The 14,968-nt window shown below is 49.4% G+C and overlaps 1 protein-coding gene across 1 annotated transcript; it reads right to left on the reverse strand.

The window, feature by feature from the left end:
• Positions 1 to 5,962: 5,962 nt before the first annotated feature.
• Positions 5,963 to 10,765, reverse strand: THBD (thrombomodulin). The gene has a single exon (XM_045776800.2). The coding sequence runs from the start codon at positions 9,810 to 9,812 to the stop codon at positions 7,800 to 7,802; it is 2,013 nt and encodes a 670-aa protein (XP_045632756.2). The 5' UTR covers positions 9,813 to 10,765; the 3' UTR covers positions 5,963 to 7,799.
• Positions 10,766 to 14,968: the final 4,203 nt, after the last annotated feature.

A 14,968-nucleotide genomic window follows, 5' to 3' on the forward strand; every position in this document is an offset into this window, starting at 1 on the left:
CCTGTTGTTGCTGTTTTTAAAAACAGGATTTCTTTAGCCACTCTGAGGAGGCTGTGATTTCTTTTTAATCTATTTTTATTGAAGTATAATTTACATATGGCAAAATTCACTCCTTCTAGGTGCTCAGTGCTATGAATTTTGACAAACACACTCAGATACAGTTTAACTGAACCCCAGTCAAGATGGGGATGGTTTTTGTCACCGTGCACTTCCCTCGTGGTGACCATGATCTGTGCCCTGAGGGGGAGGGCTACCAATAGCATGAGAGGACATGAAGGGACCAGAACTGGGGGTAATGTGCTCCCTAAATTGAGGGAAGCCACCCACTCGTACCATTTCCTGAGCTCCTTTACCCAGACAGGGATCCCTCAGCCTATTTATTCAGGAAATGCTGCCCTTTCGACCTCCCGGATCTGAAAAGAACCACCTTGGTCTCTAGAAATCTCTCACCCACAAACCAGGGCCTTGAGTATGTCCCTGCACAAAGTGCCAACTTCTCAATGACCTCATAGGCTTTTACTCTGAGCTCTGGAGAGAGAGCACGGCTTCCCCTCCAAGCCAGGGGTTCGGACTCCCTCCAAAGCTTTGCAGAGTGGATATACCTCAAGAACCAGCAGACACATCATTCGCATTTATCTCAGGCCTGCGGACAGCTTGCTGCTGGGTAGCCCCGTGTTCCCTGTTCCGTGCTCTGCACGTTCAGAAAACTGAAACAGAAGCCGGGACTTCCTCTGTGTCCTTCTCAGACTTTCCCATCTCCTCGGGTGGATTTCTGAAATCCCACTTTTGGGAGAAGGGCAAAAATGTTTGAAGAAAGACAGGAATCACATTCTGGCGAGGAAAAGTGGCACTTCTTGTCTCAATCACCGTTTCAAGACAAATTTAACAATGTGTGCCCCCAGGACAGGGGTGACGGTGTACAAGGCTCAAGGTCTCCAGAGTCTGTGGGAGACTTTAATTCTCAAGGAATTAAAAGGAGTTGAGGCGAGAGGCAGAAGGAAGAGGGGAAGATTCAGAATATTGTGGCTAAGCCCCTCTTCCTGGCTGGGTGGCTGAAGGAAGGTCTGCCTGGGAGTCCAACAACCCATGAATAAGCAGTTGGGGCCAGCCTCAGTGTGAAGCCAGAAGGAAGATTCCAGAAAGACAACAGAGAGAAGTTGCCATATGTTCAATATGTAGAAAAGAAGAAGGCTCATCTCAGGATAATATCAGTCATGATATGTCCCATTAAAAAAAAAAAAGATTTATTTCAGGCAGAAAGTCAGAAAAAGGCTTGCCCTGTGGCCCCCGGGGGCATGATATCATCATGGACCCCAGCTTGGAATCTTGGTGTTTTTCACTGGATCCTGAAACCCTTGTGCGACTCGCTCCCCTGTCTCCAGTGGGTGTGACTTTGAACTAACGCATCCCTGGGGTTCTTTTGTCTTTTGTAACCACATTTTCAAAACAAGCTGAGAAAGATTTTGATTCTGTTAGAATCTGATGTTAAAAAAAATATTTCATTTCTCTTGTGAGAGGAAATCAGTTGTTTGCCTACATCTGAACCTGCTGACCAAAAGAAAAAAAGGGAGAAGGACTCACTCAAAACAAAAAGAGATAGTGCTGAGCCCCCTGCACATGTTCTGAAAACCAAAGGAAGAGCCGGGCGTTGCCCATATTATTTTATGAAGAAACGCCTGAAAAGGTCAGGGAATGTGTTTTCACATGAACTCGGGTACCCCCCATGGAGTCTTGACCATGATGAAAATGTGTTTTTATATGTCCTTTGTAACGTCAGTTTTCCCTATAGACACGAAATAATAATTAACCCCCATTTAACACGAGACCAACAGAAGCCCCTTAGGTTAGAACTTGGGGATGCTCTGTCACCTGGCCCTGTTCACAACGGGAATGGCAGCCCAAGGCGCCTTAGGAAGGAGTGTGACAGAGCAGGAGTTTGGCCCAAGGAGTGTGAGGAAGCAGCACCACCATTTCCCTTTGCAGTCACCTTCCTTCCTTCCTTAATGCACCCTCAAGCTCCGCCCCCGAAATTGTGGCATGGGATTCGTCATCTTGCTTTTTGTTTCTTTGCACACTCCTGGTGGGCTGCCAGGAATTTTGGCAGCGTGAGTCCAAAACACGGGGCCACTGAGCAAGGTCCTGGGAGATCCAGGAGCCAGGTTTCACTGAAACCTGTTTGCCGAAGGTTAAGAGAGTTGGGCAGTCTGGTCAAAGCTTAGAAAAGTTCATCTTTGTGATTCAAACATGAAAACATAGGGTCCTTGGTGTGGAGAGACCCTGAAGGGGTGGGGGGAGGGTTAGCAGGCATCCTAGAGGAAAGAAGCCTCATCTGGTGTCTGCCCACAACTCCAGTGGCAGTGAAGGGGAGTGGCCTGAGCGACCTTCCTGGTGTGACAAAATGTCCTGTATATTGATGATGGCGCTGGTTCCAGGAATGTGTGTATTCTTCAGGACTTACAGATTTGGTCATCAAAAAGGGAGAATTTTAATGTATGTTAATTATATTGTGATTTTTTTCCTTAAAAAAGAGCTCAAGTAAAATGTACTACCCACCATCTGGGCCTACCTGCTCTTCCTGGTGCTCGTGGTCCTAACGGCCAGAACTTTCCAGACTGACAGATTTTAATTATTTTGGCCCCTAATCAGTGGTCAAACACCACTTAGATCCTGAGGAGCTTAGGTTCTTCTTTCTCACCGCAGAGAAAGAGAAAGATGAGCAAACCTATGTGTATTTTTCTGATGGAGAGTTCCCCGAGTCCCTGCACTTCAGGGGATGATGCCACCTTTCCTCAGACGCAGGTGGCAGCTGGCCCTGCTTCTGAGTGGGGGGTCTCCCATGTGTGGCAGGGCCAGGAAACTCAGTCACAGCAGAGTCTGTGATTCCCTGGGGACCCACTAGCCCCCTCGCACTGCCCCGGTGAGACAGATGGTTGAAGAAGTTTAGAGATTTGCCTAAAGTCTCCCATCAAGAGCCTGGACAGCTGGGGCTACTAATCATTTTCAACTGATGATTCCTTTCTCTCTTGCAGGTTCCTCTTTGGTGTTGCTACACCTGAGGGCTCCATGGGGCAGTTGAGGGTAAGGGTGCGGGTAGTGCTACCTTTCCCACAGCCCCAGGGGCTGCCTGGGCTTGAGCTAATTTTCTCTTTCTCTTTTGGGTCCTGAGAAAGCAAACAGGGCACTTTGGGTTATATTCTCTCCCTCTCTGTGGCCTCCCAGGGAGCATAATGGAGGGGATCTCTGCATCCTTACACTTTGATGGGCTTTGTGAGTAGGGAGAAGAGAACTTGGAAGCAGAATCTTACAGCTCCCGAGGGGCTGCTTCTCACCCTATGCAAACATCTCTCTCCTTAAGGATTCCCTAGATCCCACCATGACACTTCCTCAAGGGTGGATAGCATCTCTTCCAAGTGACTGGACTTTGCCTGGAAAGAATACTTTCTGCTTTCTGCACACCTCGAGTTTGTTTTTGAGACAATTGAGATCTCAACATAATCATTTGTTTTTATCCATCTATGCATTCACTTATTTATTGGCACACATGCTAACATTTATTGGGCACCTACTGTGTGCCCGAACCTACGCTAACTCACCTCATCTAATGCTCATGGAAACCCTGTGGTGTGGCACTTGCTAGCACCCCACTTTACATCCTTACAGGGGCTGCATGGTACCCATGGTCATGTGACTACCTGGTGTCAGGCTGGGATTCAAATCCAGGGGTATATGACATCCATGCCCCTTGTTAGCCCTGCTGGATGTTTACAAGGGGAACTGTCCAGGTGTCTGCCTATGGGGAGATGTATATAAGCTTAGAAGTGGCTGTTATCTTCCCAAACAATTTTAGTATAGAAATTGAATACCAGTGTGCTCTTGTTAAAACTCTTTGAGTGGCATGCTTGCTTCTGGGATAGAATTCACCCTTGTTAACGTGACTTGGAGTCTCCTCTCCCTTCCACTCTTACCTCTCCATTCTACCTCTCCAGCTCCATCTTGGCCACCCTCCCCCTTGTTCATCATGCTTCATGCCCTCTGCCAAGACTCTTCCCTGCACAGGGCCTTTGCACGTGCTGTTCCTTCTCCCAGACTACTTTCTTCTCCACTCTGCATTTGACTAACACTTGTTCCTTCTTCATGTCTAGTGTTCAGGGTCAGCTCATCAAAGACACCTTTACTCCAGCAACCTAAATCCCACTGCCCTGTTGTGCTGAGCTTCTCCTCCCCAGCTCCTACTGCTGTTTCTAAGTTAAATACGGTTTGAAGGCAATTATTTGTTTTATATTTGTCTCCCACACGTAAGCTTCTCAAGGTAGGGGATTATTACCATGCCTATCACCAAACCAGGCACATAATATGCGCTCAATAAATATTTGCCAAACTAGTCCAACGAAAGGGGTTAGATCTGAGGTGGGGACAGATGCCATTTAACTCCTAAAATCAAATTCTGACTTATCCACAAGTATGACTTTGATCTTCTTCCCCAGGTCCGCAAGCTGCGGAATGTCACCAGCAAACACGTACCACTTGCCAAGATTTGGAATTCTCCCTCAGACCTGGATATCCAATAATGTGAATAGAAAGTGAGACTGTACAAATTGATCCACAGCCCCTGTTTCATAAGGTTTACTCTGATTCTAAATGCTGGGTGATGGTTGTTATAGCTGACTGATTTGTTTATGTGATCCTGACATCTTTCTCAGAGTAGGGCTGTGGTTTCCCAGTTGTTTTGAGAGTCTCAAGTTCAGAGGAGGCCTATAAGCAGGGATGCTACTCTCCTACAGGACATGGAATGAGGAGGATGGGGAGGGGCTGGGGCTTCACCCCACCAGGGCCCTGGGGTCCAAGATGACACAGTAAGGGTTTTTGACTCTGAGTCTTAAAAGCATGTTTTGGTCTTCTTATATTATTAAGAAAATCCCCCTCCTTTGGATGAAGATACCCTAAAGCAATGAGCCCTAGTCAATTTGCTAGCTACCTGGAAGCAGACCCTTTTGAAAAATGAAGTCCTCTAGACCCCTAGCACAATCATGTGTACCTGCTTTGCCTACACACAACAAAATTTTCCTTCGCATGTACCTACTACTGACTTTGGTTTTCTGCTAGTCTGCCAAACTCCTAAAGGCAACATTGCTCAACTTGTGATCCTGGGAGGGAGCTCTGCATAGTAGCCACGCCCCCACACACCCCAAAGCTGTCAGCTTCATCCAGGGTGGATGTGGAAATCTCCAACTGCATCTTCGCAACAGTAACTATGCAGATTCAAGCTGAGAAATTCAGCATTATCCAGATGTAAAAAAAGGTTTGAATATTTGATCAAACTCAATTGTCTTCCAACTTTTGCTTTATGAAAATTTTCAGAGCACTGTATATAAAATTTAGCCAGTGCCATCCTCCGACGAAAAGGGGCCCAGGAAATGTGTGTCTTACAGACAGTATTTCTGATCTCCAACAGAAATAAGCATGATTTAATACTGCATGAGACCTTGGTTTGTGGAAATGATTGTTTGAATTTGAGCCACAGACTGAGACCCCTCGTGACTGTTGTGTTTGGATATCTCGGAGGGCAGATAATGCCAAACCACTCACAGGAAGGACACACAGCTGGGATTCTAGGAATGCCCCCAAGAAGAACTCTTTCTTTAACTCATCCCAACAAATAATCCTATAATGTGTTTCAAAACACATAGACACAAGTCCTATGTATGAAGTTGTTATGGTTACAGAAGGAAACAGAAATATTTGTGCACACAGACATAACATGAGTCCTTCTACAGAGAAAACAATCTCCTCTGGAAAGATCTTTGAAAATCAGAGATGGTGTCATGAGCGGATGGAGCTAGCAATGGGATGTGGAGCAGCCTTTCAAGGTGTCTCCCGGCATTTCATTGTTTGTGAGGCCTGTTTAATGACATAAAATGAGGGGCTTAGGGAAGGGTAGGTGAACAGACACAAAACCCAAGAGCACTCTGTTATTTGTTTATTTTGTACATGTGATGTCATAAGCAAGAGTTTTGCTTGTGTTCTAGTTTATCTCCAATAAATAAATATGTACAAATGTGCTGAGTTTACAAAATAGAGGAAAACCTTTGTTTTACAAAAGATACACTTGTATGATACATTTTCCCATACAGTGAAACATGATTTATTCCTAGCTTAGTTGAACCAACAACCCTGTGTAGCAATGTCTAAAGGTGTGTACCTAGTCTTTCCTATCAGAAAGCAAAGCTATAAATTGAAAATTCCTCAGTTTCTTGAGAATATAGGCCCGGACTTGGCCTGCTGCTTATTACTGATGCATATTTAATGTATTCCAGAAACTTGGAAGCTGTCTGAAAGAGTTCTTCTCAAGCTACACTGGGCAGACCCCTGCAGATCTTATTAAAAAATAGGTTCTTGTGCAGCCGGAGTTTCTGCATTTCTAACCAGCTGCCAGGGGCAGCTCCCACTTCTTGTCCAGGGACCATGTTCTAAGTGACCCCTCTGAAGGCCCCTCTGAAGTGGGAGAAATTCCCAAGGGCCTGATCAAGGTGAGGCCCTAATTGGGCATCCTCCAGGTTTCATCCCCAAGTTCCCAAGTCCCCCCAAACCCAGCAGAACTGGTTTTATTTTGGAGCACATATTACAAGAGTAAGATTCGAAATGGTAACTGGCATGAATTGTGCAGCTCAGAACTTTCTTAAACTGTCTCCTGGGAGGAACTTCATTCCTGTCTCAATCTAGAGCAATCATGAGAACATTTTCAACATTGTCAAAAATAACCAGTAATAACAACAACAATAATTATAATAATGGGAAAAAGAAACTGGCATAAAGAAGCTTAACAACAATAAAGATCTTTCAGTTCAAATGAAAATGACAACAATAAAACCCAGGCTCATTGTTTAAAAAATAAAAATGAAAAAACTCCTTGGGTTGAATTTCTACGACCCTCCAGCAACATTAGTTCAGTGAATGCCTCTCACATCTTAACTTTTGTTAAAATGATATTATTCTGGAAGCCTGAAATTTCAGGATAAACTAGCAAGCCTGCTTCAAGAGCAAATAAATTCCCAACCAACCTTGACTGTAGTGTTTTTGATTCTGTTTCACATAGGAGTTTTACCTAGGCAGACACAGAAGAACAGAAGGAGGGGGGCCAGGTAGGGAGACTCCAGGTAGGTTGGCTGAGTTCCAGCGAGGGGAAAATTGGGAGGAATAAAGAAGGAAACTGGAGCTTGGCTTCAGCAATGTGGGAGTGCTGGGAAAACCACCAAGATGGTTTAACTGTCACCTGAAGAGTGGAAATATATAAATATATCAGATAAGGGGGAGTGAGGAAGAGAGGGAGGGAGGATACAAAGTGGGTACTAGAGACATACAGGTAGGGGGGAAAAAGGAAAAGCAAAGGGGGAAAAAAAGCCATCCTAAATACTTAAAAAATAAATATCTTGGTCATTATCCACACTTTGATTACACTCACTAGTCCACGGGATCTCTGACTCAAAGGCTGCCAGCCAAGGAGGCTCACCCCTCTTGTGCCCCTTGGTGAGGGCACGGGACACTCTGTGTCTTCGCTATAAATTGCCGTCTCTGCCTAGTTGTCTGATGATGTCATGGAAGTGGCTGGGGCGCATACTCCTTCCAACTCCAACTCCCCAGCCAAGTGTGGAATCAGCAAAAGAAGGGAGCCGGGATCTTCTCCAGTTCTGATGCCAGCTAAAGTGCTTTGGAATAGGTGGACAGGGAGTAAGGCTGGGGGAGGGGGGAGGGACAAGATGGGGTAAGGCCCAGCCAACTGCAGGGCCCAGGGAGGAGTCCTCTCAGAGTTTCTGAGGTATCTGCTCAGTTCGCATGTGCTGCAGCACCACCTCCTTGGTTGGGGCGCCACACTTGTACTCCAGCTCCGCCCTCGAGGCGCCTTGCTTCTTGCGCAGGTGGCACAGGAGCGCCAAAAGCGCCACCACCAGAGACAGGCTGGCGATGGAGATGCCGATGAGCACTCCCGAATGCAAGGGCCCTACAGGTGAGGGGCTGGAGGTGGCGCCCGGAGTCGGGCTGACTGGGGGCTCCCCAGAGCCACTGTCGCCATCACCATCAACGTCACTGTTCACCTTGATGGGGTCACAGTCAGTGGCAACCTGGCCAGCAAAAGGCGAGTCAGGCCCGCAGATGCACTCGTAGGTGCCTGGGAGGTTGCGGCAGGCCTCGGGGCAGTCTCCATTTTCGCACTCGTCGATGTCCGTGCACATGAAGCCATCGTCCAGGATGTAGCCTTCGGGGCACTGGCAGAAAGTCGGGCTGTTGGGGTCGCAGTCAGCTGGGCATGCAGTCTGGTTGCAGAACATCTGGCACCTGTGTGGGTCGTGAGGGCTGGGCGCGAAGCCCTCGGCGCAGATGCAGCGGTAGTCACTTTGGCCCACGGGCTGGCACTGGTACTCGCACTTACTCCCAAAGCACGGGTCCACCGGCTCCACGCACTCGTTGTCCACCAGCTCGAAGCCGGGGTTGCAGTGGCATTCAAAAGCGCCCCGCGTATTAACACATTTCTGCGGACACGGATTGGGCACCTGGATACAGTCGTCCACGTCCTCACACCGGTGCAGGTCGGCAGCCAGCCGGTAGCCCGTCTCGCACATGCACGAGTAGGAGCCGGGCACGTAACTGTTGGGAATGCAATAATGCTCGCAGAGTTTGTGGCACAAGTGATCCGCTAGTGCGGCGCAAGAGCGCCCGTCAGCCTGCAGGTAGGCGTCAGGTGGGCAGAGGCAGTGCGAAGTCTCGGCGCTCCCGTTGCAAGTGTGCTGGCAGCCGCCGTTCTCCACGCTGCAGTCCCAGGCGCCAGGCGCATCCCGGCCCCAGCGCGCCTCGGCCTCTCCTGGCGGCGCCGCGCACTCCAGCTCCACTCGGAAGGGCGCTACAGTGGCGGAGCTACCCACCGGCAGCGCCTGGAAGTCCGCGCCTCGGGCCCCGAACGGGGTGCTATAGGTGATCGTTACACCACCGGCCGCCAGGGCGCCAGAGTCCACAAGCAGGGGCCTGCAGGAGGCTGCGAAGTGGAACTCGCAGAGGAAACCATCGGCCTCTGCAGTGCACTGCTGCTCCTCCCAGGCCGGCTCACCGGGTGCTAGGGCCCCGGCTTCCGAGACTGCGACGCACAGGGGACCGCAGAGAGGCGCCCGGTCGACGTGGAAGCGCGCCCATCTGCTGTAGCTGGTGCGGTTGTCGCCAGTAACCCACTGGAAGCCGCGCAAGGGCCCGAGTTGCCCCGGGTCGCTGCAGCCGGGCTGGAGCTGCAGGCCGATCCAGAGGCGCGGGCTGTCGCCGCTGTCGCCGCTCAGTAGCAGAGAGATGACATCAGCCGCCACTGAGGAGCGCACGGTCATCAGGTGGCCCCCCAACCCCTCGCAGGCCTGGCTGGCTGCGAGGAAGGTCGCGGGGCCCCGGAAGAGCTCGAAGCAGTCGTGCTCGACGCACTGGCTGCCGCGTGGCTGAGGTTCTGGGGGCGCGGGGAGCCCCAGACCGGCGGGGGCCAGCACGCCGAGAAGCAGGACCCGGAGCATGCTGTCCCGGCACGCTGCGTGCAGGCACGGGGGAGAGCGCAAGCGCCGCGATGGGGCCCAAGCCCGGCGGTGGCTGAGAGGCGCAGGGCGCCGCTGGCGACAGCCGTTTGCGTTGGTCCCAGCCCAGACGTGTCCAGCCGCGGCGCGCAGCCCTGGCGAAGCAGCCTCTGACATGCCGGCGGGCCCGGGCCCGGGTTTATAAGTGCGCGGCCCTCCCTCCTGGACGTTCGGGAAAAGGAAGGAAGTGCCTGGTGGGAAGGGCTGATGCTGCATTCTCGGATTACTGGGTTCTCCGGACGCCTTGTGCCCGCCCTCGCGCCTGGGATCACCTCGCGGGTATGAGTAAACTCGGCCAGGGCGCTGGGAGGTCCCCAGGCGGGACCGCCAGGCGCAGGCGCCGCGGGAAGACAGCACCTCTGTCAGCAAGACAAAGTGTCCGCCCCCGCCACTAGGGCCCTCAGGCTCGCAGTCGTTAAAGGGGCTTAATCCGCAGACCCTCCTAATCTCTTGGTCGTCTTTCTTTTTCTTATAAATGTATTGTTACCACCGATTTCAAGGGAAGTCTGGCTTGCCGAACTCTGGGAAGTGGAGACGAGAGAGGAGGGCTTTGAATGAGGGGTGAGGAGGTAGTGCCCAGGATCTGCTGGGCTCTAGGGGGAGGTGCCCACCAAGAAGAAGATTTAGGGAGGGGCTGCCAAGGGCGTGGACTTCCTCAAAGAAGCAGTAGAGAGGAGAGAACTGGACCCCGGGCGCCTAGAGCAAGAGACCCGGGTGCGCTTGGCCCCAGAGGACAGAGGGTGTGGCTGGCGCAAGGATGGGGGAAGGGGGAAGAACTGTCCTAACACTGGCGCCCTCCGTGCACAAGGACCCACGGGTCCCTGAGCGTGAGCTGCCTGGCCAGACGTCATCTTGTCGCGTGGGAAAGTCGCGAGGACACTGTCAGGGCTCCAAGGTCTTGTCACCCTTCAGAAGCAGCGGCAGGCGAATTCCTGCCGAGCCCTGTTGGGGCGGGCGTATTGGGGAGCGCGCTAGCCTGTTTGGTCTGTTTTGTCCAGTTTCACAGAGGAACAGTCCATCTTACACGGGGCGCACGGGAGCCCTCGTGGGCTCCAAAAGAATCTGGCTCGGATTCTTGGATTCTAAGGATTTTTGCATTTGGCTGAGACATCAGAGAGATATTAAAGGTGCATATAAATGCTACTCGCGTTGCAGAAGGGCGGTCCTGCGGACGGACAGGGTGGGGAGAGCTGCGAGGAGGATATGGGAATCTGTCACTTTCGCGACCTTTTCCGCTTATTCACTTACCAAGAATGTGGGGGGGGGGTCCAAAACATAAGGGAGGGACAAACTTCGTTTTTTTAAAAATCCTGTGCCACCTCTCCGCTACGGTCACTCACAACCAAACACCAGAGGGCGGCGCTGTTGAACTCTAAACAAGGCCCCAGAAATTGGAGATCTCTAAATCTGGGCTGAAAAGTGTAACGGGTGTGAGGAACGCAGGGGCCTTGAAACTCTTGTGGCAAGAAACTTCGTTCCAGGGAAGTCCCACGCGGATTCCACCGCTTAGCTGGGTGTCTTGCCTCTTTAGCCAGCAGAACCCACACCTTGTAAGACAGCAGGGCGGTACAGCGTCTTCACAAGTGAAAGATAAGCACTTGTCCACCCACCCCTCTTCCGGATTGTACTGACCAATAGTGACCGAAGGGGTGGGGTGTGGGCACTCCGAGAGTGAAAGGGATGAGGTGCAGTGGTCCTTTCCTGCACTCCCAGATGTCCCATCCCAGCCTGGAGCGCGGGAGCTCGGGCAAGCAGCCTCCTGAAAGCTAGCTGGGGGAGCGCAGAGTGGAGATTGAGGTCTGAAGCGCCGGGAACGGGTGCCTCTGTACCTCTGGGAAGAGGAAGGAAAGACCAGCAGATTTGGAAAGGCGGTTGTCTGCTGGTGGAAGCAGGCGGATGCTGGTCTGCCATCCCGCTGGCTGCCTGCACTAAGCCCCGAAGCTTGACTCACATGCACAGCCGGCCCATGGAGGCCAGAGCTGGAGCAGTGCTGCCTCGGGTGCAGCCGGCCCTGGGGGTGGGGCCTTCACATCTAGGCGGACCCCTTTGGCCTTTCCCAACCCACAGATTGCCCCTGAAAGATCTCAGAATGTGAGAGCAATTGCCCCTATGCATGAGGCAAGACAGGGGACAGGACCTGTTACACACTTTACTCAAATTTGACTAAAATTTTCAAGCCTACCAGCTCTCAAAGAAGAGTTGAGGGATATTCGGGAATCAAGTCTTGCCACACACCAGCCTAGTTCACTTCTTGAATGGGTTCTAGATGATTCACCATGGCCATCTTTAGCAGGGCATACTATTTGGGTTTCCTTGAGCCATGACTGTGAAGCTTTTTTCATGTTTTAAACTACCTTCCTCTCTGGACCTCCTGTTTAGGGGGATTGGTCACTGCCTCTGTCTCCATGGGGACGACACTAGCAGCTCCCTCTCCATGGCTGGCCCCTGGTCCTGCTACCCTCACTGAGGGCTCACCAGCCCAGGCCCATTTGGCTGTTTCACTGGAACATCTCCCTTGAAGAACACCCATCATGTCCTAAATACTGAAGCCAAAAACTTATTTTTGGTCTTTATTCTTCTCGATGTCTCTATGTTGTTTGCACTCTTGATCTCTGGCTATTTAAAGTCTCTTCCTCCCACAACTTCTGAGACACCTGCCCTCCTCCTCTCCTCTACCTGACACAGGGGTGGCCCCTCTGCCCTTCTTGCCCCATGAGGGTGGCCAGTCCTCACAGTTCTGCCCATGGTCTTCGCCTCTTTACAACCCACCCTTTATCAAATTCACTTGTTCCTACAGATGTTGAAGGTCCCAGCAAGAGGAGCCCCTTCTGACTGTCAGAGAAATGCCTCACTGGGTCTCACCTCCATCCCATGGCTCCTGTCTTTTTGTCTACCAGGAAAGTTCTCATCTTTCCCTCTTCTCCATCTACTGAAGTCTGACCTTTCCTTTAAGGCACAGATGACACACTGCCCCCTCACCAGTGTTTCTAAGTAAACAAACCAGAACTGATCTCTTTGTGAAGTTCATAGGACTTTCTATTAGCAATTTAGCACTTACCACACCTTCTCGGCTTTATGAGTCATCGTGTACTTTTTAATCATGCTCTTTCCTAGACTTGCAATCTAGTTTCCTGGGGGTGGAGCATAACTCTTAGACATCTTTGTATCCCCATCCAGCCTACCACATGTTTTGTTTACAGGCAGTGCTCAGGAGTTGTTTGAGCACCTCTTGGAGGTGTTCCTTCGTGCCCAGGCTCCAGAATGACTTTCTCATGGTAACCTGCAAACACAAGGATGGGGGACCTCAGAGCCTTGGCATTAGGAGTGGGGGCTTTGCAGCCAACTTGGCTGGATTTGAGCCCCCAGCTCCATCATTTATAAGTTGTGTCACATTTGGCAAGTAGCTCAGCCTCTCTGTGCCTCAGTTTCCTCAGCCGTGTAATGAGGAATCTTAGTAGTCACTGCTACAAAGTGTTATTATGAGGATTGTGTGAGTTATGCATGTAAAGCATTTAGAATGGCTGAACCATGGTAAACTCTCAACAAATTTTAACTAGAAAAGGATATACTTGGGTTTCTAGAATTTGAATTCAGCCACTGATTGTGTTCAACCCCCAGCATGGTTCCTGACCATAGCAGAGACTCACTAAATGACTGTTGGGTGAAATTCAGTTCAGCTGAGCATTTTTACCATTAATAACAATACGTAATCATGAAAAAAAAAATCAAGGACAAAAATAAGTTCATGGGCCAGGAGGAATAGGGAAGGAAATGAAGATATCCCAGAAAGCAAGCCTGGCCCCCTGCACACCTGGAGGGCTCTCATAAAGCCTCAGGCTAACTCCCTGTATGCTCTGGAGGCATCCATTGTTAATTCCTCTTTTTCCAGATGTGGAAACTGAAGGTTAGGGGGGAATAAGTGACTTCCCAAGGCCACACAGCTAGTCAGCGGTGAAACTAGGATTCTCCAGCTCACTTTAGGATGAGAGAATTAGAATGTGCAGTACATCAGAGCCCTAATTTGGCCATTTACCAGTTGCTAGAGTTTGGTTAAGTTGCTTAAATCTCTGGTTTTCTCCCCCCAAATTGGAGATATGATATTTGATTTATAGGGTTGTTGTGGAAATTAGAAAATTTACACACAGGGACTGTTAACCTTTCTTGTAACATAGCAGCTATTCAACAAATACAGTTGTTACTACTGGTGAATGTTGTGAAGACAGAAATGAAGAGGAGTCCAAATGCAGAAGGGAACCCCAGCGAAATGTGCTACCCCTTCGTCAAAGATCTTTTCTCAAGTGTGGGAGGCAGCTTTTTTTCTTAAAAGACTTGAAAAGAGATTTCTAGTTCCAACACGAGCTCTTGCTGAAAAGCTGCCTATCAGAACTCACGATTCTAGGTGCCAAGGACACGGGGAATGCAGAGAAAAATGATTGACTACTAAGTTTGTTGGCATAGGAAGTTCCAGGCTCCTTGGATGGAAGCACATGGGAATGAGGGGCTGGAAGCTGCATACACTGTTCAATATGATAGGCACTAATCTGTGATTATTTAAACTCATTAAAATTAAAGTTAAAAATTCATTTCCTCAGTCTCATTAGTCACGTGTCGAGCTACTAGTCACATGCCAAGTGCACAATAGTCTAGTGTCTACCAGATTGGACAGTACGAAGAGAGAACATTTGATCGTTAGCAAAATTTCTATTAGATGGTGCTGGTCTACACAGATAGTCAGATAATGTCACCTCAAGGAAGCCATTGGTGGAGGCACGTGAGTGTCCTCTTCTTAGATTCAAAGGATATTGTTTCACAACAATTATTTTCGAGGCAGGTTGTCAAAACCACAGTCAGAATCTGTAAGGGAAACATTAAGAGGAGTGTTAAACTTACATGACCATTATTGTACTTGACTAATAAATACATCAATATTATTTTAACCTTGATTTTAATTATAATCATTTAGATATTAGGAAGAAAGAAATTATAATGGTAAAAACATTATAAGCCATAACAATACTAAAATGCAGACATAAACCTAAGTGTCTGTGGCTATGCAGCGATATACGAATCTAAGTGTGGAAAATAAATGCCTGATAAACAAATGTTATTTTTTATGTCAGTATGGCAGAGCAAATATTCTACTAAATGTTGGCTCTCACCCAGACTTTCTTCCAGGAGCAAGGTAAAAATCGACAATCCTTTATTGCTTCATCATTTTGTAAAAGGTAATGTGTTGCATCTACAAAAAACCCATAGCTAATATCATACTTACTGATGAAAGACTGAAAGCCTTCACTCAAGATCAGAAGTAAGACAAGGATATCTCCTCTTGCCACTGCTACCCAAGTGTTCTGATAATTCTCTCCAGAACA

Source organism: Ursus americanus, chromosome 22 (genome assembly GCF_024610735.1).
Source record: "Ursus americanus isolate L20-20 chromosome 22, mUrsAme1.1.p, whole genome shotgun sequence".
NCBI classification, from domain to species: Eukaryota; Metazoa; Chordata; class Mammalia; order Carnivora; family Ursidae; genus Ursus; species Ursus americanus.

Bases quoted from the DNA above. Each gene is read 5' to 3' on its own strand.
- THBD (XM_045776800.2), bottom strand. From the start codon at position 9,812: ATGCAGCATCAGCCCTTCCCACCAGGCACTTCCTTCCTTTTCCCGAAC.